Source organism: Suncus etruscus, chromosome 8, assembly GCF_024139225.1.
Source record: "Suncus etruscus isolate mSunEtr1 chromosome 8, mSunEtr1.pri.cur, whole genome shotgun sequence".
Lineage (NCBI taxonomy): Eukaryota > Metazoa > Chordata > Mammalia > Eulipotyphla > Soricidae > Suncus > Suncus etruscus.
The window spans coordinates 12139463-12164504 of record NC_064855.1 but is presented as its reverse complement, the minus strand read 5'-3'; the positions used below and the strand labels follow the sequence as shown (position 1 = coordinate 12164504).

At 46.5% G+C, this 25042-nt stretch overlaps 1 protein-coding gene across 1 annotated transcript in view; it reads right to left on the bottom strand.

Moving 5' to 3' along the window:
• The window catches only part of CLMP (CXADR like membrane protein), a 95878-nt gene that overhangs the window by 18860 nt on the left and 51976 nt on the right, over window positions 1-25042 (bottom strand). The window contains exon 2 of the mRNA XM_049777944.1: window positions 5998-6155. Within this exon, the coding sequence (XP_049633901.1) occupies window positions 5998-6155 (158 nt within the window). The remainder of the gene's footprint in view (window positions 1-5997; window positions 6156-25042) is intronic.

Here is a 25042-nt window from a genome sequence, read left to right as displayed (position 1 = left end):
AGGAATCAAACCCAGGAATCCATCCATGCAAAGCAGGTGCTTCAAAGTGCTCCACCACAGAACCATTTCCCTAAATCTCTCAGGTCAGAGTTTCCAATTCAGCATTAGGGCTAGAGTCATAGGTCAACAAGAAGGGCACTTGCCTTATATGTGGCTGACTTGGTTTCAATCCCTACCATCCCCTAGGGTCCCCTGAGCCCTGCCAGGAGTGATTCCTAAGTGCAGAGCTAGGAGGAACCACTGAGCACCGCCAGGTATGGTCCCACACCAAAAATAAATAAATAAAATTAAATATTGGATACAACTATACAACATGGAGTACGCTCTCTCTCTCTCTCTCTGTTTCATAATCAGTTCATTTTTCTTGGTTGGAGGTCACAGATTTGTAGCTGCCTGAGAGCAAAGCGAAGCAGTGAGGTGGAGTACCTGGCAGGAAAGGTCAGTTCATGGCCTGGTGCCCACAGTTGCGCATGTTTCCAGTGATGAGACTGGGAGAGAAACTCTTCATGGGCTCGTTAAGACCTGCTTGGCTGCCCAGCTTATGGGGAGTTTGCTAGTAGTGACAAGCAGGTCCCAAAGAAAGGCTTGCTAACAAGAGCAGAACAGCTACAAGTTTTGGATGAAGGTGGATGTGCTGCTGGGGAGTTCCACCTGCACCCCCAATATGTTATCATGTTATCGTCTCAGAAGACATGCTACTTTTTTTTTTTTTTTTTTTTTTTTTTTTGCTTTTGAGTCACTCCAAGCCATGCTCAGGGCTTACTCCTGGCTCTGTGCTCAGGCATCACTCCTGGCAATGTTAGGAGGATCATATGGGATGCCAGGGATTGCATGCAAAGCAGGGAAGAGCCTTACCTGCTGATTCTATCTCTCCAACCCGCATTCTGCAGTATTAAGGGAAAAGATGGCCTTAAGTGTTTTTGTTTTGTTTTGTTTTTTAGTCATTTGTTGCTTGGTTTGGGGCCATACCTGGTGGTACTCAGGGTTAACTCCTGGCTCTGCTCTCAGGGATCACTCCTGGTGGTACTCGGGGAACCATCTGGGATACCGGGTTCGAACCCATACAGGCCACATTCAGAGCAATCCTTTTACCTGCGTCAGCCTCAAGATGACCTTATGTCGTAGCAGCTTATGGAAAGAATCACTTCCTTAAGCATTTGATGTCAATATTTTCACTGAACTGTGTTTCCTTTTCTTTTTCTCTTGAATGCAAGAAGTTAGTATTTACAGAGTATTTAGAACAGATTAACATGGCATCAGGTGCAACATAGGAAGGGAGCACCCAAATCTAAGGGGTGCTTTGACTTTGTCAGAGGAAAGGGAGGGTGGATGAGCCTTAGGGAAAGTGACTATCTTCCAGGACAGAAGAATCCACCCTGGGGACAGGGATGGGAAGCAGGTTCCTTTGTAAGCCCACTTTTTGCCTGGGTGTGAGTGCCGCTCCCGCTCCGAGGGAGATTCTTTACCAGATCCTTTGGGCAGTCTCTACATTTAGGCAGATTAAAGCTTTCTAGAATGCTGATATCTTTTAGCTACTCACTTATTTTAGTTTTTGGATCACACTGGCAATGCTCGGATCATTTCTGGCTCTGTACTCAGGAAGAATCCCTCCTGTAGGTGCTCAAGTGACCTAATGGGTTGGGTTGGGCACATGCAAAGCTAAGAGTCTTACCTGTTGCACTATCTCTCCAGGCCAAGAATATGGATGTGTTGAGCTGAAAGTAACTTTTTTTTCTTTTTTTTTTTTTGTGGAGGGAAAGGAGCTCTACCCATTGGTGCTCAGGATTTACTCCTGGCTCTGCACTCAGAGGTCTCTTTGGTGACTATTGCCAGTGCCTAGAATTGAACCTAGGTCAGTCTCCTGTAAGGCAAGCACCCTGCCTGCTAAAATGTCCCTCCAACCTCCTGAAAAGAATTTTTTTCTTTGTTTTTGTTTTGGGGCCACATCCTGCTGTGCTCAAGTGTTACTCCTGGCCCTGCACTCAGAAATTACTCCTGGCAGGCTCGGGGGATCATATGAGATGCTGACCTTTGGGCATCAGGTATCCAACCAGGGTCAGCCGCATGCAAGGCCAATGCCCTACCCATTGTGCTATTGCTCCTGCCCCAGTGTGGTTTATCTTGGTCATACAACTCTTTTGAGGAACTGGAGAGGAGAATAAGTCAGGTGCTTGCCTTGCACAGAGCTGACCTGTTTTGTTTCTCAATGCCCCATATGGGCCCCAGAGCCCACCAAGAGTGATCCCTGAGTGCAGGGGCAGAACTAAGCCCTGAACACTGCTGGGTACGGCCCAAACCCAAAACTCTCATGTGAGGGAGCTCAAAGAGTATGTTATGGATGCCGCAGATTCCTTCACCTCAGCATCCCAGGAGCTGGTGATGAGAACTCACAACACTGTGCCCGGGTTAGTTAGCTCCTGCATTTCTAGCACAGTGCTCAACTGGAGGAGACCAGAGCGATGGTTCATTGGATGGATTTGCCTTGCAGACCTGGCTTTGGTTCCTGGTAATCCATGTGGTCCTCTGAGTCCACCAGCTACAGGAGTAAGCCCTGAGCACAACAGTGTGTGAGACAAAAATCACAAAATAAATATAAATGAAGATTTTGGACCATGAGAGCAATAGCACAGTGGGTAGGGCATTTTCCTTGCATGTGTCCAACCCAGTTTTGATCTTTGTTTTCGTTTATTTTTGTTTGGTGGCCACACCTGGTAGTGCCGGGGTCTATTCCCAACTCAGAGCTCAGGGCTCATTCCTGGTGGTGCTCAAGGACACCTGTGATGCTGAAGATTGAACCCAGAGTCCCTGTATAAAAAGCATGTGTTTTATCACATCCGGGTCTCTCCTTGGCCCATCTTTTCTTTTTCTCTACCTCCCCCCCTCCCCTTTGTCCTTATTTCTCTCTATCTCTGGGCACAGGAGGCAGGACGCTTGCCTTGAATGCAGGCAACCCAGGTTCAATTTCTGGCATCCTATATGATGCTAGGAGCACTCTAGGAGCAATTCTTGAGTGCATAGAACCCTTGAGTACTGAAGTAATTTTTTTTTGTTTTTTTTTGTTTTGTTTTGTTTTGTTTTGTTTTTTGGGCCACACCCGGTGACGCTCAGGGGTTACTCCTGGCTATGCGCTCAAAAGTCGCTCCTGGCTTGGGGGACCATATGGGATGCCGGGGGATCGAACCTCGGTCCGTCCAAGGCTAGCGCAGGCAAGGCAGGCACCTTACCTCTAGCGCCACCGCCCGGCCCCTGAAGTACTTTTGAGTACTGCTGGCTGTGGCCCCCCCAAATACAAACAAACTAAAAAAATATAGGGAGATTAAGACTCTTGCTTTCGTGCTATCGGAGAGATAGCACAGCAGTGTTTGCCTTGTAACAGCCGATCCAGAACCTAAGGTGGTTGGTTCGAATCCTGGCATCCCATATGGTCCCCCATGCTTGCCAGGAGCTATTTCTGAGCGAATAGCCAGGAGTAACCCTTGAGCACCACTGGGTGTGGCCCCAAAACAAAACAAAAAAAAACAACAAAAAGAAAGAAAACTCTTGCCTTGCAAGCCTTGTTGGTTCCACAGGGGCTCCTCTGCACTACCACAGGTCCTTTCTGAGCAGAGAGTGGAAAGAGCCTTTGAGTTTTTGAGCACCTAGGTTTTGGGCCCAACCCACCTCCCTCCTCAAAAAGAGGAGATGTGAGCCGGGAGAGATAGCACAGCGGTGTTAGCCTTGCAAGCAGCCGATCCAGGACCAAAGGTGGTTGGTTCGAATCCCGGTGTCCCATATGGTCCCCCGTGCCTGCCAGGAGCTATTTCTGAGCAGACAGCCAGGAGTAACCCCTGACCACTGCCGGGTGTGGGCCCCCTCCCAAAAAAAAAGAGGAGATGTGTGTGTGTGTGTGTGTGTGTTTTGTTTTTTGTTTTGCTTTTTGCCACATTCATTTGTGCTGAAACTTACTCCTGGCTCTGTGCACAGAGCCTACAAACTATACCATCTCTCTTTTTCCTAGTTCTTCATAATTTCTTCTATGTTCCGGTGCATTCTCACACATATGACATATAATATTAATCTAATATTACTTTTTTGGGGGGGGGTTTGGGGCCACACTCAGCAGCACTCAAGTATTACTCCTGGCTCTGTGCTCAGAAATTGCTCCTGGCAGGCTCGGAAGACCACATGGGATGTTGGGAACTGTACCCTGGTCTGTCCTGGGTCAGCCACATGCAAGGCAAATGCCCTACTGCTGTGCGATGGCTCTGGCCCCTGATCTAATATTCCTTCAGGGTTTTGTTTTTGTTGTTTGCTTGTTTTTCTTCTCTCTCTCTCTCTCTCTCTCTCTCTCTCTCTCTCTCCTTCTAATTTTATTTTATTTTATTTTATTTTTTGGTTTTTGGGCCACACCCATTTGGCGCTCAGGGGTTACTCCTGGCTATGCGCTCAGAAATCTCTCCTGGCTTGGGGTACCATATGGAACGCCGAGGGATCGAACCGTGGTCCGTCCTACGCTAGCGCTTGCAAGGCAGACACCTTACCTCTAGCACCACCTTCTCGGCCCTCTAATTTTATTTTGTTGAAAACCATTGTGACCTACAAAGTCCTTCATAGCTGGATTTCAGGGACATTCCCACCCCAGTGTCTACCTCCCTTCACCAATGTTCCCAGAGTGAATCCTATACCACCACCTTCTGCGCTTAAGGCCTGCCAGTATAACAAGCTCCTTTAAGTTTAGATAGTTAAAAATTTAGGTTGTTATTCTTCTCTTTGGAACACTTATCGAAGACAGGTGGGGAGCTGAGTGCTTATCGCCCTAAATGTTTTTCTTTGGTCAGTGTTTATTAGTCTCTAACCGGAAGCCTCAGGTGAGAGTCAGTGCCTGTGGGAGAACTTCCTCAGAGTAGGGACTCCCAGCACCCAAATCTTCGGAGCATTTGAACTGACTCCGAATCCATGGCAAAAACATGCTGAGGTTAAAGTGCCTTTAGCCAGAGTGATATCTTGGTGTGATGAGAATAAAGGACAAAAAGGATCGGCGTCACCAGGTGATGCACTCACACCCCAACAGTGCCCCTGAGATGAATTCATCCCCAGTGGAAGAAAACCTTAGCTTCTCCCAGCACAGGCAGTCTTTGGAAATCCGCACCACTTTTCACTTTTCGGTAGGGAAAGAAGTAAAGCTCTGAAAAAGGAAGGCAGCGGCTGGAGCCATAGCACAGTAGAGAGGATGCTTGCTTTGCATGTGGCCAATCCAGATTCGATCTCCAGCATCCCATCTGGTCCTCTGAACACTGCTAGGAGTGATTTCTGATTGCAGATCCAGGAGTAACCCCTGAGCACAGTCAAGTGTGGTCACCAAATAAACAAAAAAGCCCATAAAAATAAAAATATTTTAAAAAGAAGGCAGGTTAAAAATCAGCTTCCTTAAATTAGACCTTCTTTCCTTCTTCCTTCCTTCCTCACTTCCTTCATCACTTCTTCCTTCCTCCCTGCCTCCATTCTTCATTCCTCTCTACCTCCTTCCTTCCTCACTTCTTCCTTCATCCCTGCCTCCCTCTTTTTCTCCCTCTCTTCGATTATACTATCTCAGCCTCCATATTTGGGGTTCTGGTTCTCTAGAATAGGAACTTGATCTTCTGATATTGGGGGATAACACTAACAGTGCAGAAAGACAGACAGACAGACAGACAGACTTCCACTCTGGTAAAACGCTACTTGACCCTGCAGTAGTTTTTGCTTCCCCAAAGAGTAAAGAACCTCTGGGCTCATACCAAAGCATCTTTCTCTCTCTCTCTCTCTCTCTCTCTCTCTCTCTCTCTCTCTCTCTCTCTCTCTCTCTCTCTCTCTCTCTCTCTCTCTCTCTCTCTCTCTCTCTCCCTACTTTCATGTCTAGAATCTTTCAAGTTTAACCCAGAAGCAAAAGCATTTCTGGCACTTTCTGACCCACAAAGGAAGTTGGGAGTGTAGGAAGAGGTGGTTCAGGGAGGAGCAGCTTCTAGACGGGGCTGCACTCACCACTTTCTGATTGCCCTCGTTATCGGTCAGCAGCCATTCGATATCCAGGGTGTCCTTCTCTGGGAAGCCCAGCTGGTGGTGGCAAGGCAGAGTGACCTTCTCCTCGGCCACACGCTTGATCTCAGTGTGAGTTCCCAGGGAGCCTGCAGAGTAGGAAACTAAAAGAGAAGACATGGGTGAGTGACACAGAAGCCAGATGACAACACTGGGGATTTAAGGAGACAGGGACTATTGTTCGAGCTCCGGAGGCAAGAGTTGTTGGACTTTGAGAGTCTCAGGGCCTCACAGTAATGCATGAGCTGAATTCAACTGCTCTTCCTTACATGCCCTACCAATAACACACTTTCTTTTCTGCCTCTGTTTTGGGGAGTGGGGGAATTACTCAAGAGCTTCATGCTGGTGCTGTGCTCAGGGATCACTCCTGGCAATGTTAAGGGAATGGAACCTGTTGTTGGATCTATCTAGCCTCCTTATTAAGTGCTTGTGAGCAAGGAAATCACTTTAGACAACACATATGCCTTTGGATTCTTCTCTCCTCCAGCTGCAGAGGCTACTCAGGAGAGGCAGGAGTTGGCATCTTCCAAACCAAGCTCCAGAACAAACATTTCTCCCTTGAAGCCCACCAAGAGGCAGGATTTCCTCATAGGCCTCCATGAGAATCCATGGACGCCTAAGGGACTAGCGGTTTCTTTTGCCCCTGGGGATACAGTTTCTTTCATTATCCCCACTTCTGTCCCCCCCCTCTTTCTTTTTTGTTTTTGGGTCACACCCAGCAGCGCTCAGGGGTGACTCCTGACTCTATGCTCAGAAACCACCCCTGGCAGGCATAGGGGACCATATGGGATGCCGGGATTCTAACCGATGACCTTTTGCATGAAAGGTAAACGCCTTACCTCCATGCTATCTCTCCAGCCCCTCACTTCTGTCCCCTTTCTTTTTTTGTTTTTGTTTTTGTTTTTGTTTTTGGGTCACACCTGGCGGTGCTGCTCAGAAATAGCTCCTGGCAGGCACGGGGGACCATATGGGACACCGGGATTCGAACCAACCACCTTAGGTCCTGGATCGGCTGCTTGCAAGGCAAAGCCGCTGTGCTATCTCCGGGCCCTTCTGTCCCCTTTCTTAACAGTTTCACAGACAATGTCGGAGTCACTTCTTCTCTCCCCAGGGCATTCCAAGTTAGCGCGCGCGCGCGCGCGCGCGCGCGCACACACACACACACACACACACACACACACACACACACACACACACACACACACACACACACACAGAGTCAGGGAGAGATGGCTAGGAAAGGGAGAAGGCAGGCAGGCTGGACAAAGAAGAAAATGAGAGGTGAAGGATGCCTCAAGTGGGATTGTATTCCTGCAGCCAGAGGCAAGGGTGGAGGGACAGGATGACTGCTGATTGGTGCCGAAAGGCTCAGACTTTCCACCTTCTCATTACGAGGTCCCCTCACTAGACGCAAGTGCAACTCCTTGCACCAAAGCTAGAGAGCAGGGCACCAATTCCCTGGGGTACACAGTGGGACCACCTAGAATCCGAACAAAGAAAAGCAGGCTTGGCTCTGAGCGTCGCCCATTTAAGCCACTAGAGGGACTCCAAGGCTCAGACTTGGTTGAAGTTACCAAGTGGGAAGAAGCTGAGAGGTGGCTTAGGAGCATTTCCAGAGGGTCAGTTTCTATTTGTATGCGAGATGGGATTAAACAATGGTGCAGGAAGGGGCCTCTCAGGGGGTGCAAACTATTTTTCTGGAGGCTGGAGAATCTTCAGGGCAGAGGGCAGGGATCTCTAGTCTTCCTGAATCTCCTATGGCTCACTAGGATCTGGTCTGATGCAGGAAGAGCAGGAAGGTTTACTACATGACCTACTGCTGGACTCACTGAGTGGGGTTTGGCAGGAGTGGGGGAAAGGGGGTGGTGTGTGCGTGTGTGTGTAGCTCTCCATGGCCCTGTGGACTGTGTCCCAGTTTCTAGACTCACTATTGTCATGTTCACACATAACAGAATTCCGAATGAAGCGTTTGTCACAATGGAACCCCATCATTGAAGGAGGCACACCTTTTCGACTACTTCATCAGCTATGAAATATTTATTACCTGTTTAGCTCATTCCAGACACCATGTTAGTTAAATGGAATGTTAAGCAAGAGATACACACATATACAGTTTCTGCTGACGAAATTGGCTCGTGTGAATGAACTCTGACACCATTTTGCAAGTGGCCTCATTGTCTGTGTGTGTGGGGGCACACCCAGGGGTGTTCAGGATTTACTTCCATGATCAGGGATCAGTTCATAAAGGTTCAGAGACCCTATAAAATACTGGGAATCGAACCCGGTGGTCTGTCTCACACACAAGGCAGATGCCCTACCCTCTGTACTATCACTCTGGCCTACAAGCTGACTAATTTTGTTTTATTATCACCTTTACTTTGTGCTTGGGATTTGGGTTTTGGTTTTGCATTTTCAGGGGTAGAGCTCAGGACCTTACCCTTACCCACCCATGCAAGGCAAATACTCAGCAATTGAGTTATAGGTTTAGATCTAACATCACTTTTATTTAGTTTTGCTTTCAGAGCTACTCTCGGTTTGGTGCTCAGGAGCTACTGTCGTTTTGGTGCTGGGGATTGCTCCTGGCAGTGCTCAGGAGATCAGTCAGTGTAGGGACTGTGGGCTTTCTCCAAGCATTTATATTAGTCCTTTGAGCTATTTCTCATTCCTCCAACATTACTTTGGGTAGGGGTAGACATACCTGGTGGTGCTTAGGGACTGCTCCTGACTTGGGAGTCACTCCTGCAAATGCTCAGGAGATGATTTGGTATCAGGAATCAAACCCAGGACTCCTGAATGCAAAGTACATGCTCCAGTTCTGGAACTAACTCTCCAATCCCCAGTCCTGATATATTTGGTTTATTTTTTGGAGGGTGGGGCCCCAAAAGTAAACACTGAAAAGAAGCTGGTACAAAGATAAAGACATTTGCCTTTCCTGTCACTGTGCCACAAAAATGCTTTAAATCTGTCATCACATATGGTTTCCCTAGAACTGCTAGTATGACCTTTGGGCACTGCTCGATGTGTGTGTGTGTGTGTGTGTGTGTGTGTGTGTGTGTGTGTGTAGAGAGAGAGAGAGGGAACTGTCGAAGGGGTGTTAGGGAGATAGTGCAGAACTGGATGCACATGCTTTGTTCCTTCAAGCCCTCAAGCCATGACATGTGATGGGGTGTAGCCCAGCCCAGGGCATTGTCTGACCAGGTCCTTGTCTGATAGTCTCCTCTTTACCCCCAATTAAAGATATAGACATTTTTGTTTGTTTGTTTTGGGGGCCACACCCGGCAGCGCTCACGTTTTACTCCTTGCTCTTCGCTCAGAAATCATTCCTGGCAGGCTCGGGGGAACATATGGGATGCCAGGGATTGAACCTAGGTCTGTCCCGGGTCAGGCACGTGCAAGGCAAATGCCCTACCGCTGTACTATTGCTCTGCTCTGGTCCCAAAGACATAAACTGTTGATGGACTTCTTTGAAGGGTCGCTTGCATGTCTTACTTAGCTGTGGCTATTGTAGACCACAAGGGGGCAGAACTTACATAGAAGATTAGCGGTGACCCGCCTTTTAACAGACCGGCCTTAGTCAAAAAGGGCTGTAATTGAGAGCTAATAGATTCTCTGGATCTAAGCTCGATAAGCACTTGTGGACCCCGGTGGTTAGATGTTAAATTCCAACCCATCTGGAACTAACGTTCAAGGGTGAGCTTAAAAATCGGAAATCTTAAGAAACATGGCCAGGCATTTGAGCACAACTTGATCAAAGAAATAAAAGTGTATATACTACTGTCTGCTAATTTTGCTTTTGTTTGGGGTGGCATTTTCAGTGGTGCTTAGGGGTTACTCCCAGTTCTGTGCTTGGGGCAGCTTCCACCATTACTCAAAGGACTATATGGTTCCAAGGAATGAATCCTGCATACACGACTGTGCTCCGCTCCAGTCCTTTGAACTAGCTCTCTGGTTATTTTTTTTGTTTGTTTGTAGTAGTGCTCAGGACATACTCAGGGATGGCTCTTGGTGGGGCTTAGTGGTGGTGGTTGGGGAGGTCCTATGTAGTGCCAGGGATTGAAACCCTGCAAAGCAAGCACCCAGCCTGCTGTACTATTGCTCCGGCATCTCTCTCTGGTTGTTTTAACTGTCTCCTGCTGAAGTAGTTGTTTAGCATTTTATTTCTAGTCATATAGGTGGTGCTAGGTGAAGAATTAGGGGGCCTAGGCCAGTCTCAGTGACACTCAGAGGCCATATGGTGCCAGGAATCAAAATGGCAAGCATGTCCTCTACCATTTGAGCAATCTCTCTGGCTCCATGGATATATACTTTGTCAGAGGCCAAAAACCTTACATAATTACAGTATTAATTATGAAACAAATCAGTTACTCAGGCTTTGTGAATTACCACATTTTGCTATATAATCATCATATATTATATGTCAAAAAGCTTTTTTTTTTTTTTTCAATAAATAGGCAGAGACTGTTAGGAAAAGCCTTAAAGAATTTGTGCTGGAGGCTGGAGCTACAGTACAGTGGGGAAGCTGCTTGCCTTGCACGCAGCTAACCTGGGTTTGATCACCGGCATCCCATATGGTCCCCAAACCCCTCCATTAGTTGTTTCTATGTGTAGAACCAGGAGTAAGCCCTGAGCACCACCAGGTGTGGCCCAATACCTCCCCCCAAAAGAAAACAAACAATTGTGTTAGTATTAAATGATCTTGTAGGAAAGATGTGGTGAAATATAGTATGGTCTGTGAAGAGTAAACAAGGAAAAGTGAAGGTGGAAGAAACAAAATCCATCAGATTAAAGGTACTAAACTAAAGAATCCATAAAATAAATCTTCATTTTTTGTTGTTACTGCTGTTGTTTTGGGCCACACCTGGCAGTGCTCAGGGGTTATTCCTGGCTCTTTGCTCAGAAATTGCTCCTGGTAGACTCGGAGGACCATATGGGATGCCGGGAATCAAATCCAGTCCACTCCTGGGTTGGCCGCATTCTAGACAAATGCCCTACTACTGTGCTATTGCTTCAGCTTCTCACCCTTTTTGGGAGAAAAAATCTTAATTCCTTCTCTCCCTCTCACCCTCTCTCCCTCCCTCCCTCCTTCCTTCCTAACCCAGGGCTTCCCACCTGAGGTTCTCTGACTGAGCCACAACCCTGATTCTAGGTAATTTTAAATCTCAAGCTCAAGGGTCAGCTTTCAAATCAGTCTGCTGAACAGTCAAGTTATTCCTATTTTTGTATCACCGAGAAAATGAAATCACAGCAAAACTGTCTCCAGATTTTGGCGGGTCTATTAGTATTGACTTTTGTTGCTGTCTGTTTTTCCTAGCATTTCCTTCCTTCCTTCAACAAATACCTTATTCTCAGTGCTTCAGATTTTGGGTGCCCACAAACAGGAACAGGAGCAAAACAGTTGGTTCTGGAGGGCAATGCAGAAGAACAGGACTGTTGACTACATAGGGGGCAGCCCTCCTGTTATTAGCTGAGTGCTGCATTGGCTTTGTTCTACGAATAGATCACCACAATGGAGGAACAAAAGAGTTGACCAAGAAACAGGTTTCCAGCAGGCATATGATCAGGATTAATTCAATTTTCTACAGAAAAAAATGCTGTAGAAAATCAAAGGAAAAAGATCAATAAGAGGATCAGAGCGGCTTTATAGAAAAGGAAGGATCCTGGGGCCGGAGAGATGGCATGGAGGTAGGGCATTTGCCTTGCATGTAGAAGGATGGTGGTTCAAATCCCGGCATCCCATATGGTCCCCCAAGCCTGCCAGGAGCAATTTCTGAGCTTAGAGTCAGGAGTGACCTGAGTGCTGCCGGGTGTGACCCAAAAACAAAAAAGAAAAAGAAAATAAAAAGAGGGCCCGGAGAGATAGCACAGTGGCATTTTGCCTTGCAAGCAGCCGATCCAGGACCAAAGGTGGTTGGTTCGAATCCCGGTGTCCCATATGGTCCCCTGTGCCTGCCAGGAGCTATTTCTGAGCAGACAGCCAGGAGTAACCCCTGAGCACCGCTGGGTGTGACCCAAAACCAAAAAATAAGAAAAGAAAAAGAAGGATCCGGTCTGAGTCTTGACAAAGGGTTGGGAATTTTGGTGGCTTCAGTGACAGGAAATGGCTTTCCAGAGTCAAGACTGCAACCAGAATGTCTAAGACATGCATCAAAACATCTCCAGAACTTGGCAGATGGGCTGGCACTGTGGGGCCACATACCAAAGGGTGATTGGGGACCATGCGGGGCTGCAGCTCAAACCTGGGCTTGTAAAGCATGTGCTTAGCCAGTTTGAGTCATTTCTCCAGACCCCAACCACTGGACCTTATGTCATTTTTTCTAGAAGCTAGCAAGCTGGGCACTGATTAGCTAGATTAGGGTCTCTTAGGATGTGCAATAAAGCTTTTGACTGGATCAGTATGGTCTAATCTGAAGAAGGATTTTCAGAGATTATGGCAAGTTAGATGCAAAAAAAATAAAAAATAAAAAAAAAAAACCTCCAGGTAATTCCATCACTGACTTATGCTCATTCAAGTAAAATTCAAGTTTGGAAGAAAATTATTATTAATATATTCATCAAAGTTAAAATATAGTTATCAAACCTATTTATCTAATATACTTGGTTTCATTTGGGGGCCATGCCTGGCAGTGCTGGGAGCTCACTGCATAATGCTGGGGGTGGACCATTTTCGTGCTAGGAACAGATGTGGAGGTTGGAGAAATAGTACAGCAGGTAAGGAGCTTGCTGTTCATGTGGTTGACCTGGATTTGATCCCCAGGACTTTATATAGTCCGTTAAGCACTGTCAATGATTGATCCCTGAGAAAAGACACAGGAGTAAACCCTGAGCCACTGTCAGAATGATCCAAAAAGAGAGATGTGCAAGACCAATATCTTTTGGGAGGATGCTTGGGCCACACCTGGTAGTACTTAGGGGTTACTCCTGACTGCGCTCAGGGGAACATAAGGGATACCGGGGATGGAACCTGGGTTGGCTATGTTCAAGGTAAAATGCTCAATCTGCTACGCTATTGCTCTGGCCCCAAGGCAAGCATCTTAACCCCAGTAGTATCTCTCAGGTCCCATCCAGTGTTCTCTTTCATGCTTCCCGTCTTCTCTTCCTTTTAGTACTCTTTTTTTTTTTTGGTTTTGGTTTTTGGGCCACACCCATTTGACACTCAGAGGTTACTCCTGGCTATGTGCTCAGAAATCGCTCCTGGCTTGGGGGGACCATATGGGACGCCGGGGGATCGAACCTTGGTCTGTCCTACGCTAGCGCTTGCAAGGTAGACACCTTACCTCTAGCGCCACCTTCCCGGCCCCCTTTTAGTACTCTCTGTTGCCAATGACTGATGGGTCAGTCACATATGCTTGACTGTGGTGTCTGCACCACAGGACTATGATGCCATCTAGGGGATCACACACTTAGTTTTAGTAACACCACAATCACACACTCGGTGTGGTGGTACCAGATAGAGCTAGAAGATTAGATACTATGGCAGGATTGCACTCAGCATGTGGGGTGGTGCCAGGGATAGAACTTCTGTCTCACATTTAGAGCCTCACACTCTCCCAATAAACCATCGTGGGGTCCAAATGAGCCCCTCATTTGGGAGCCACAATGGCCATCAGGTATCCACTAGACGATTCTGGGTGGGGGCATTCAGGGAGACACATGATACAAGGATTAAATTCAGGGCACACGTGTGTGTATTCTAGAACTTGTCTCAGGGAAATCCAAGGCACACGTATATATTTTAGAACATGAGCCTCGGGTAAATCCTTAAGAATGGCGATAAGTTTTAATATGCTTTTTACATCAAGTGTGGAAGCAAGACTATAATTAGGCTGAGCCTGTGTATTCCAAAACATATCTTTGAGCTACTCTTAGACAAAGGCAATTACAAATTTGAATGCTGATCTGAATGCTGCTCATGCCGGAATGTGGGTAAATAAGACCAACCCAGATTAAAGCAGTAAGCTGGCAATATGGACCCAGCATACGATTTGGCTTCCTGCAGAAAAATGACAGGTCTGGGACTGGAGTGATTGTCGAGACAGGTAAGCTGTTTGCCTTGCATGCAGTTGTCACAGCCCCTGCCTCTCCAAACATCCCATAGAGTCACCTGAGTCCACCAGGAGTCATTCCTGAGTGCAGAGCCAGGAGTAACCCCTGAGTATCAGTGGGTGTATCCCCCCTACGAAGTCAAGTCTCAGCAAGGGAGGATTGGCAGTGCCAACTAATTTCCCCTACTTCACTCTCTTCCTGACATTCACCCCACCCAAGTGACTCAAATAGGCCGCTTGCCCGCACACTCATTCCCTCTTTCATTAATGTCTTTATTTGAATGACCTAACCATGGGTCTTGACGTTGGCTCCCAGATGACTGTCTTCTAGCCAAGCTCAACATTTTCATCAGTGCATCAGACAGATTCTAGCTGGTCTCCCTTCTCCCCTGGCAGAGGAGGCATAGAGCAAGGGGGACCCACAAATGCCCCAAATCTAGTTAACTACTAGTATCACTCAAAACTCTTTTAGAAACTGGAGATGTGGCTTTAGTGATAAAGTACATGCCTTGCATGTGGGAGCCCCTGGTTTGATTCTCAGCAAAGTATGGGAAAATTGTATGGAATAAGTATTTTGAACATGTTGTAAGGATTAAAGTCATTGTTTTACTATGTGCTGGATATACAGTGACAATAGTTCATTGCTATTGCACATGTCTGAGAATGCATGTCTATGTGTGTGACTTCTCCCTGAGCTGTGTGTCTGGGACTTGAACCCTCAGGTTCCTTGCAAGTGTCTGTGTTTGCTTTTCTCCAGTTGTTGGCAAGCAACCCTAAGAAACTGGAATGCTGTGAGTGACGAGCTTGTGCACAGATTTTTCTGGAAGGTTTCATTGCACAATGAAATATTTTCCTACTCCTAATCCTTTTCTCTGAGTTTGTCGTGACTTTCCAGAACAGAATTCTTCAAACACCAGAAGTGGGTGATGGTCACAGGAAATGGGTAATGGTAGCCAAGCATCTCTGAGATGCTGGGCAAGCAGTCCAGGAACTCTATTTGCAATACAGATCCAACTCTGAAAGAGGCTATTTTGTACTTTGGCCCTTTACTCTCTGCTGTGTTGTGATATCTGGTCTCTGACTGGGTTTCAGCACAACAGGGGAGGCCCTGTATCCCCAATTTCCAACTCTCTGGGGCACCCAGAGTAGTTAGGGGAGCAGCAGCGAACAGCAAGAGGCAGAACAAAGGGAAGCAGCCTTCTAAGATCACAGAGCTCACAGAGAAGAAAGTAACCAACAGTGGACAAAAATCCAGGAGGGATCCAAGATGGCTTCCTGTCTGAAGGATGATGAGTAGGAGGACAGGCTGGGTAAACAGACAGAAAGAAGACAGGATAGAAAGTTGGATATTTGGGTCCCGGAGAGATAGCAAGCAGCGCGTTTGCCTTGCAAGCAGCCCGATCCAGGACCAAAGGTGGTTGGTTCGAATCCCAGTGTCCCATATGGTCCCCCCGTGCCTGCCAGGAGCTATTTCTGAGCAGACAGCCAGGCGTAACCCCTGAGCAACGCCGGGTGTGACCCAAAAACCAAAAAAAAAAAAAAAAAAAGAAAGTTGGATATTTGAAGTGGGAAAGAACTGATCACTCCCAGCTAACTGTGAGGGATAGAGAAGAGAACAAGGAAGGTTTTTTTTTTTTTTTTTTTTTTTTTTTTGGGCCACACCCGGCGGTGCTCAGGAGTTACTCCTGGCTGTCTGCACAGAAATAGCTCCAGGCAGGCACGGGGACCATATGGAACACTGGGATTCGAACCAACTACCTTAGGTCCTTGGATTGGCTGCTTGCAAGGCAAACGCCGTTGTGCTATCTCTTCGGGCCCTCCAGGAGGCTTTCTAGCAAGACTGAAAAGAAAGAGAAGCTTCTGAATAAATAAACACTTGAACTGGTTCTTTCAGAGCAGCTGGGTTTTGGGGGGGCTTTTTGTCTTTAATTTAACAATAGTTTCAGTATTTCTTGACTACGTTTCCAGCTGACTGGAGAGTGAGCTTTCTGGGAAAGTTATTAAGTCCCCTCAAATTGCCAGGCTTCCCATGGGCTGTGATATCAGAGGCGACTGAGAGAGATAGAAAGTGCTCTGGGGTTCCTGCCTGCAGTGTGCTGATCCTAGCATGTGGGGAGTCTGGGGGTGCTGGGGGCTCAGCAGGGATGAAGTGGCAAACATTCCACCTCATGCTGTGGAAGCGCTGACCAGGTTGATCACTGCCTGCACGTCCATCATTCATGAAATGTGCCTGCAGCCTTCTGAGGCGACAGGCACAGCTTAGGGTGTTGTGGGGGGAGGTTAGACCAAGGAACAAAATGGAGATTTTCCAGTTTGTACTTCAGACTCAAGGCCTGTGACGAGGCCACACAGGCCTCGTCTTGCCGTGGGGCGTTGTTTTACTAAGTGGTAATCGAAAGTAATTCCCTAATTTAGAAATACACGTATCTTTAATGAGGCAGACTCGGAACTTCAGATGCATTTTAGGAAGCCTCCGAAGCCAAGTTCAGCTGGCCTGGGAGCCATTTCTGGCAATATTTGGCCAACTGGGGCAGAAGATTAGATGTCTGGCAACGTGGTGCTATTTGGGCCTAGCAGTGCTCAGGGAGGGGGGCAACAGAGCCACACCTGAAAGTGTTCAGGACCCACCAGGGCTACTCTAGGCAGTGCTTGAGGACCACACCTGGCCCCTTGTGCAGGCAAGGTAAGTACCTAAGCCCTGAACTATCTCCCCAGACCTTTTCGGCTAAAATAAGACTTGAAAAAAAATGTGGCAGGTGTTTCTGGGCTATGTTCCTGGACCCAGCTTTGTGCAGACAGACAGAGACAGACTGACAAACAGGCCTCTTCCTTTTGGTGGAATTGTCTGCCAAGCACTGGCCTATTAGGCAGCATCTTGTGACGTTGGTGTACACCTGGATGGAGAAAAACTCAGCATTCTTGGTCTTTAGGATGTGCCATTGTAGGCTTCTGGCCTTACACCCACTGTCTTTGCTTCCCTCACATTCTTCATGGGAAACACCCTCTACTACGCTGCTTGCTGAAGTCTATTGAGTTAGAACTGGGCCCCCCCAAACTATGGTCCGATGCAGCCTGCTAAGGACATTTATTTGTCTGCCTGGTGTTTCTGCCACCACTACCTGTCCTGCTTAGCGGCTGACTCATCCCAGGCCTGCACATGTGTGGGACGTGCGTCACACTCTCTAACTCCTCTCCTTCTCTTTGTCTCTCAACTCTTCTCAGTCGCAGGCAAGGGTCTTCAAACTACAGCCCACCTAAAGCAGTACCAGAGTTCCCATCAAAATATTGATAAATTTGTTCATTTAACTTGACTTGTTCTTCATTTTAAATATTGTATTTGTTCCTGTTTTGTTCTTTTACTTAGAAATTTGTTCATAGTTTTTTTTTTTTCCCCCAAACTATAGTCTGGCTCTCCACTGGCCTGAGGGACAGTGAGCTGACCCCTTGTTTAAAAAGCTTGAGGACCCCTGAATTAGAATTTTGTAGACTGCTCAAAGGGGCCTTCTCTGAGAGACTCCTCCCTTGCTAGAACCCCAGAGAAGGGTGGGGTTAGGTTACACCTTATTTTACCTAAAACTAAGATCCTCCCTGGTTCCTTTGTATGTTTGTTTACAAATTGGATTTACCTCAAAACAGAGATAGTCTTACTTGTAAACCTGGGTGGGTCTGGCTTAGGATAGCTGGAGCTATCTGTCCTTGCATTGTCCTTACTGCCTTACCTAGGTGGGGTCTCTGTACTAAAAAAAAAAATGACAGTTCTGGCAAGCAGCAGGCACTCCATAGTTTTGTCAGACTGTCAGACTACACCCTCAGTCGGGTTTGTATTATTTCTTTTTTTTGTTTGTTTGTTTGTTTTTGGGTCACACCCGGTGGTGCTCAGGGGTTACTCCTGGCTGTCTGCTCAGAAATAGCTCCTGGCAGGCACGGGGGACCATATGGGACACCGGGATTTGAACCAACCACCTTTGGTCCTAGATCGGCTGCTTGCAAGGCAAACGCCGCTGTGCTATCTCTCCGGGCCCTTGTATTATTTCTTGTGTGACCCAACTCAGACTTTAATTCAGACTTGGGGGGTTGAATATACTGTGGTGGGGTGAGTCCAACAATCCTCAACAGTCCCCCACCCACCCATTTCCTTCTTTCAAATATATTTTGATCACCTCTCCCCATTTGGTTGGTTGTGCTTTGATGATCAGGGCTAGCAGTGACTTGGTTGTAATATCCCCCAACAGAGCACATTTTGTCATAACACTGCCCCCACTTCAGTGGCAGTGGCACCAGGATCACATAAGAATGTGGAGTGACATGAGGCCGGAGAGATAGCACAGCAGTAGGACATTTGCATTGCAAATGGAACCCAGGACCAAAGATGGTTCAAATCCCCTGCCAGGAGTGATTTGTGAGCAGATAGCCAGGAGTAATCCCGGAGCACAGGGAGTTGTGGCCCAAAAACCAAACAAACCAAACAAACAAACAAGAATGTGGAGTGACAGACTGAACTCGTAGACTCATGTTTGCTTACAAGGCAACCGTTTGACCTCTGAACTACCTCTGGACACCCCCCACCCCAACACCCATATCTTTTAAGCAGACAATTCTAATATGCTGATATGCCTGAGTAGGAAGAATTTTAATATTTATTTCCCCGTTGTCTTCAAATAGACACTTGTCAAATATGTTTTGTTGTTGTTGTGGTTTTTGGGCCACACCCGGCTATGCTTAGGTGTTACTCCTGGCTATCTGCTCAGAAATAGCTCCTGGCAGGCACGGGGGACCATGTGGGACACCGGAATTCGAACCAACCACCTTAGGTCCTGGATCGTCTGCTTGCAAGGCAAACGCCGCTGTGCTATCTCTCTGGGCCCAAATATGTATATTTTTAATTGGAGTTGGAGCAATAATACAGCAGGGTAAGGAGCTTGCCTTGCACATGACCAACCTGGGTTCCATTCCTGATACCTCATCTGGCCCTCTAAGCCTCACCAGGAATGATTTCTGAGCACAGAGTAAGGAATAATCTAGCCCCTAAGCACCACTGCTATGGTCCAAAAATAAAAATATATACACACACACACAAAAAAATATATATACACACATATATTATCTGAAATAAAATCTATAATTATTTTTATTTTATTTTTGGTCCTTTTTGTTATGAGTCTATCACCACCACTGAGTTAATGCTCCAGCTCCGTATTTGTCATTTGAGTTCTTTTTTTGGTTTCTATGATAGCTTTTATATTTTGTTGTGTTGTATTTATCTACTGGCTCATCTTTTCGCCTACCCTGGTAGATATTCTTCAGTGAGGGGCGCTTTGAGATACATCTTTGAAGTTATACAATGCTTGGCACCAACTGGACCCTCAGTAAATATAATAAACTAATTAAATTTTTCACGAGAAATGTGAATTACCTTGCAAGCTCTTCTGAAAACATTAACTAAGGTCTTCACAATTTATCCATTTATTATTTAAATATCAACTTCCTATGACGGAACCAGATTTGTGAGAGTAATAGTAAGGAAAACTCCCCTGAGTAAAAGAAAATACTCCATTATAAATATGTGCTTATATTAAATGCCATAAATGAAACATAATTAAACAACTGGGAGAAATCTATAAATGTGATGAATATTCCAAAGGAAAAGTTCTTCAGGAAAGTGTAAACACAGAATTCTGTTTTTAAATATATTTCTTAATATCACACAGCAGTGTTGTTTGGGTTACAGTAGAATTCCTTTTCCTTTTTAGACTTTTCATTAACTTGCTCAAGCCCTTTTTGAATTATATTTTTAGACTGTTCCATCTCGTGATAAGGATTTCTTTTCCATCTTAGTAAACAAGACTACTTGCATAGCGGAGGGGAATTGAAAGAGGTGTCTATTTTATTATATATACATATATAGTATATGGGTGACATATATATATATATATATATATATATATATATATATATATATATATATATATATATATATATATATGGGTCACACCTGGTGTGTTCAGGGGTTACTCCTGGCTCAGTACTCAGAAATCACTTCTGGCAGGCATGGGGGACCATATGGAATGCCAGGATTTGAACCACCATCTGTCCTGAATCTGCCGCGTGCAAGGCAAATACCCTATCACTGCTATCTTTCTGGCCCTATGTTTTGTTTTATTTTATTTTATTTTATTGGTTTTGGAGCCACACCTGGTGACACTCAAGGGTTACTCCTGGCTATGCACTCAGAAATCGCTCCTGGCTTGAGGGACCATATGGGACAATGGGGAATAGAACCATGGTCCGTCCTAGGTCAGCCACGTGCAAGGCAAATGCCCTACTGCTGTGCCATCACTCTGGCCCCTATATTTTTATATTTTTAAAGTTTTATTTTCTGGGGGGAACCATGTATCCAATTCAAGGTGTACTTCTAGCTCTGTGCTCAGGGATCATTCCTTGTGGTCTTGGAGAACCATATGGGGTGTTGGGGAACAAACCATAGTGGGTCACGTGCAAGGTAATTAACCTCCCTGTTGTACTATTGCTCTGGCTCAGGGAGGTATCTATTTTTGTTTGTTTTGTTTTTTTTGTTTTTGGTTTTTGGGTCACACCCGGCTGTGCTCAGGAGTTACTCCTGGCTGTCTGCTCAGAAATAGCTCCTGGCAGGCACAGGGGACCATATGGGACACCGGGATTCGAACCAACTACCTTTGGTCCTGGATCGGCTGCTTGCAAGGCAAACGCCGCTGTGCTATCTCTCCGGGCCCAGGGAGGTATCTATTTTATTTTATTTTATTTTATTTTTTCTTTAACTTGGCCTACCTGGGTTTAATTCCTGGTATCCCATGGTCTCCCAAACCCTGCCAGGAATCATACCTGAGCACCACCAGTGTGGTAGAATTCAAAACAAAAGATGATAGCAACAGCAGAGGCTCAAAGGGTTTAGAGTGTAAGCAAGCAAGCAAGAGCCCTGGTTTCAATCCCAAGCACTGCTTGGGATCCCTGAGTACAGATGGGGGCACACACCTCTCTGCCAAAATATATGTAGTTGGGGGGGGACTGGAACAATAGCACAGCGGTAGGACGTTTGTCTTGCATATGGTCCCCCAAGTCAGCCGGGAGTAATTCCTGAGCACAGAGCCAGAAGTAAGCCCTGTGTAGTTACCCCCCACTGCTGAATGTGGACCTTTTTGTTTTTTGTGGGTTTTTTTGTTTTGGTTTGGTTTGGTTTTTTTTGTTTTTGTTTTTGTTTTTGGGCCACACCCAGCGGTGCTCAGGGGTTACTCCTGGCTGTCTGCTCAGAAATAGCTCCTGGCAGGCATGGGGGGCAGGGGGGGGGGACCATATGGGACACCGGGATTCGAACCAACCACCTGAGGTCCTGGATCGGCTGCTTGCAAGGCAAACACCGCTGTGCCATCTCTCCAGGCCCTGAATGTGGACCTCTTAAATATAAACTTGGTCCAGGGAGGAAGCTTGAGTGGCAAAGACCATGTCCAACACATGCAAGACCCTGAGTTCTGCCTCTGGTACCACGACCCCTATGAAAAGAAACTGTATGTATAAATATATATTTATATTATATATATAAAATTATCAATCACTTTTAGTCAAGTTGCATCAGATAATACAGAGAAATGGAAAGGATTCAAGAGACCATTTACACTAATAGCTAATTTTATGGATCTTGTTGAGAGCTGTGCGAACATTATCTGATTTACTTGAACCCAGGGCCTCAGACATGCAAGGTAAGTACTTTAACCTTGAGCACAAAGGTTTTCCTGGCTCTTCACTCAGGAATCACTCCTGGCAGTGCTCAGGGGGACCATATGGGATGCTGGGGATTGAATCTGGGTCAGTCACATCCAAGGCAAGCACCCTTCCCACCGTACTATTTCTTTGGTCCCTGGACTACAAAGGTTTTTTTCTTTCTTTGCTTTGTTTTATTTTGTTTGGGGACCACACCCAGCAACACTCAGAGATTACTCCTGGCTCTGAGCTCAGAAATCACTCCTGGTGGGCTCAGGGTACCATATGGGGTGTGAGGATCTATCCCAAGTTGGCTGCATGAAAGGCAAATGCCCTACCTGTCATGCTATCACTCTAGCCCAGCTGTTTTTTTATTCCCAATCGATAGATGTCGGATTGAGGTTTAGAAAAATGAAATAAATTGCATAAGGAAAGACAGCTAATAAATGTCACAGTCATACTGGAACTGTGTTCATTGTTGATCTCCAGACAGGTTGATTTGTCTGGAGTCTGTGGTCAGGGTTGCTGCTGAGGACTTCTTCTTAATGAGTCACTGGCCCCCAACACCAGGCGACAATGTCAGATCCCACTGTCCACGGGTGATGCAGTCTAGGACTAGATCTGAGGCCTTCTGATGCCTGGGGCCGCTGGCTTTTCCAGAAAAGATGCGTCACTGTCACACAGAACCCTCCCACTCCTTCCTTTGCCCCTAAAACACACTTTCCTTCTTGGAAGCCTCAGGCCCCAAAATACTAGAGGAAGAAATATAATTTAGAAAGCCAGGAATTGAATTTCGTCTCCTGCTCTGTTTAGCATTCCAAACCGCGAAACCACACAGAAGACAGAGCCCACATTCAGAAAAGCACAAGTTAAAGCAGGGCCATATAAAATCCTCCCTTCCTAGGAATGCCACGGTGAGAGGGGAGAGGAGGGAAAACAAGGAGGGGAGGAAAGGGAAGACACAGGCAGAAAACACAGCTCTGCAGTTTGGCTTTTTATTTTGGGGTCACACCCAGTAGTAGTGCTGAGGGCTTACTCCTGACTCTTTTCTTAGAAATTACTCTTCATGGGCTCAGGGGATCATATGGGGTGCTGGGGATTGATGGAGCCCAGGTTAGAAGCGTGCAAAGTAATTGCCTTACCGTGCTGTCTTATTTCTTGGGCCTCATCTTTGCAAGTTGAAAGTGTGAGCAGGCTAGGAAGGGGAAATTTAGGAGTAGCCCAGGAGGCCTTATTTGGACTCTTTTTTGTTTTTTTGTCTACACACACAGACACACACACACAGACACACACACACACACACACACACACACACACATTACTCCTAATTCTGCAGTCAGACTAGGGGAATTCTATGGGATGTTGGGAATCGAACCCAGACCGGCTATGTGCAAGGTAGACGCCCTACCCACTGTGCAACACTCCAGCACCTCTCTTGGACCTTCTGAAGACAAAAATCCATTTCCACCATTTCAACTCAGAGCCACTAACTAGAGTGGTTCTAGACACCCTGGGAAATTCTGTCATGCGGCCTCAGGGTCAGCAGCGCTCAGAACTGCCTCAGCAAAGGTCTGACCAAATTTAAGAAAAGGAAGAAAATGCAGCAAGTCATGCGGAGGCAGGAGAAAGTGGTGTGAACTGGGGAGGGAGATTAGAAAGGAGAAAACAGGGGGCCGGGCGGTGGCGCTAGAGGTAAGGTGCCTGCCTTGCCTGCGCTAGCCTAGGTAGGACCGTGGTTCGATCCCCCGGTGTCCCATATGGTCCCCCAAGCCAGGAGCGACTTCTGAGCGCATAGCCAGGAGTAACCCCTGAGCGTCACCGGGTGTGGCCCAAAAACCAAAAACCAAAAACCAAAAAAAAAAAAAAAAAAAAAAAAAAAAAAAAAGAAAGGAGAAAACCAGCCTAGGGCTTCTTGTGACTGGGGCTGGGCCCCTAAAGCCAGGCACTCACCCCCAGGAGGAAACCCACCATTCCCAGCAGGCACCCTTCATCCCAGCTCTCTGCCCCACCCCCACCGCATAATCCCCCTTTCTGCACCACTTAGCAGAATGCAGAGCAAGCATTTGGAAAGACTTGAACTGTTGTAAATACTTTTGGAGGACGATAAAGTAGTTCCAGAGTCAGAAAAGAGTTGGCAGATATAAAACAGAGTACAAAGCTTCTCTCAGGGGGCTGAGTACTGAGGTAATGAGAAAGACTGGGGAGAGGGACTGGAGAGACAGTCACCAAGGATTGGCCCCTGCATCCCTGATAGTCCCCTGAGCACTATAAAGAATAACTTCTGATTGCAGAGTCAGGAGTAACTGCTGAGCATTGCTGGCTGTGGCCCCCAAACTAAACCAAGTCAAAGCTGGAGTGAAGGCTCAGCATGTTTGAGATTGGGGTTCATCCCTAGCATCATGTAGTTTCTTGAGCACAGTTCGATATGTTCCCCCTCCCCAACAAGCTGTTTCCAAGGCCTTGGGTATAGCTCAGTGATTAGGGCATTTGTCTTGAAGGTGTGAGGTCCTGGGTTCAATTTCTAGCAGAAAAAATAAAACTGTGATGTGTTCCCAACACATCAAAGAGTATGCGCTTGAAGTAGCCACAAATAGGAGAAAAGGTATGCTATGACTCATATGTTTTCCTTCCATGATTTCAAAAATAATGTCATTCTAAAATAGAATTAAATGGTTGTTTCTTTCTCAACCACCTCCGCCTACAGTTTGGCTTTTTTTATTTTTCTTCTCCTGGATCGCATCAGGCTATGCTCAGGCCATATTCCTGGTTCTGCATTCAGGAATCACTCCTGTTGGCTAGGAGGGGACCATATGGGATGGCAGGGATTAAACATGGGTCAGCTGCATGCAAGGCACACAGCTTGTGGCCCCCCCAAATCCAATAAAATTAAAATAGTATAGAGCAGGGGTCTCAAACTCGTGGCTTGCAGGCAGTTTCCAGCCCTCCCTATGACATTTTGTGGCCCTGCCCTAGAGGAAACTTTTTTTGTTTTGTTTTGTTTTAGTTGTATGGGTCATACCCCCCAATGTTCAAGGCTTACTACTGACTTTGCACTCAAGGATCACCCCGACTTTGCCTCCTGCGGCCCCCAGGTAAATTGAGTTTGAGACCCCTGGTATAGAGGGTGGTCAGACTGGAATTTTTAGTTGGACATTTACTTATGTGGCCTTAACTTTCCCAAATCCAGTTTATTAGTTGCAAAATGTCAAATAATAGTG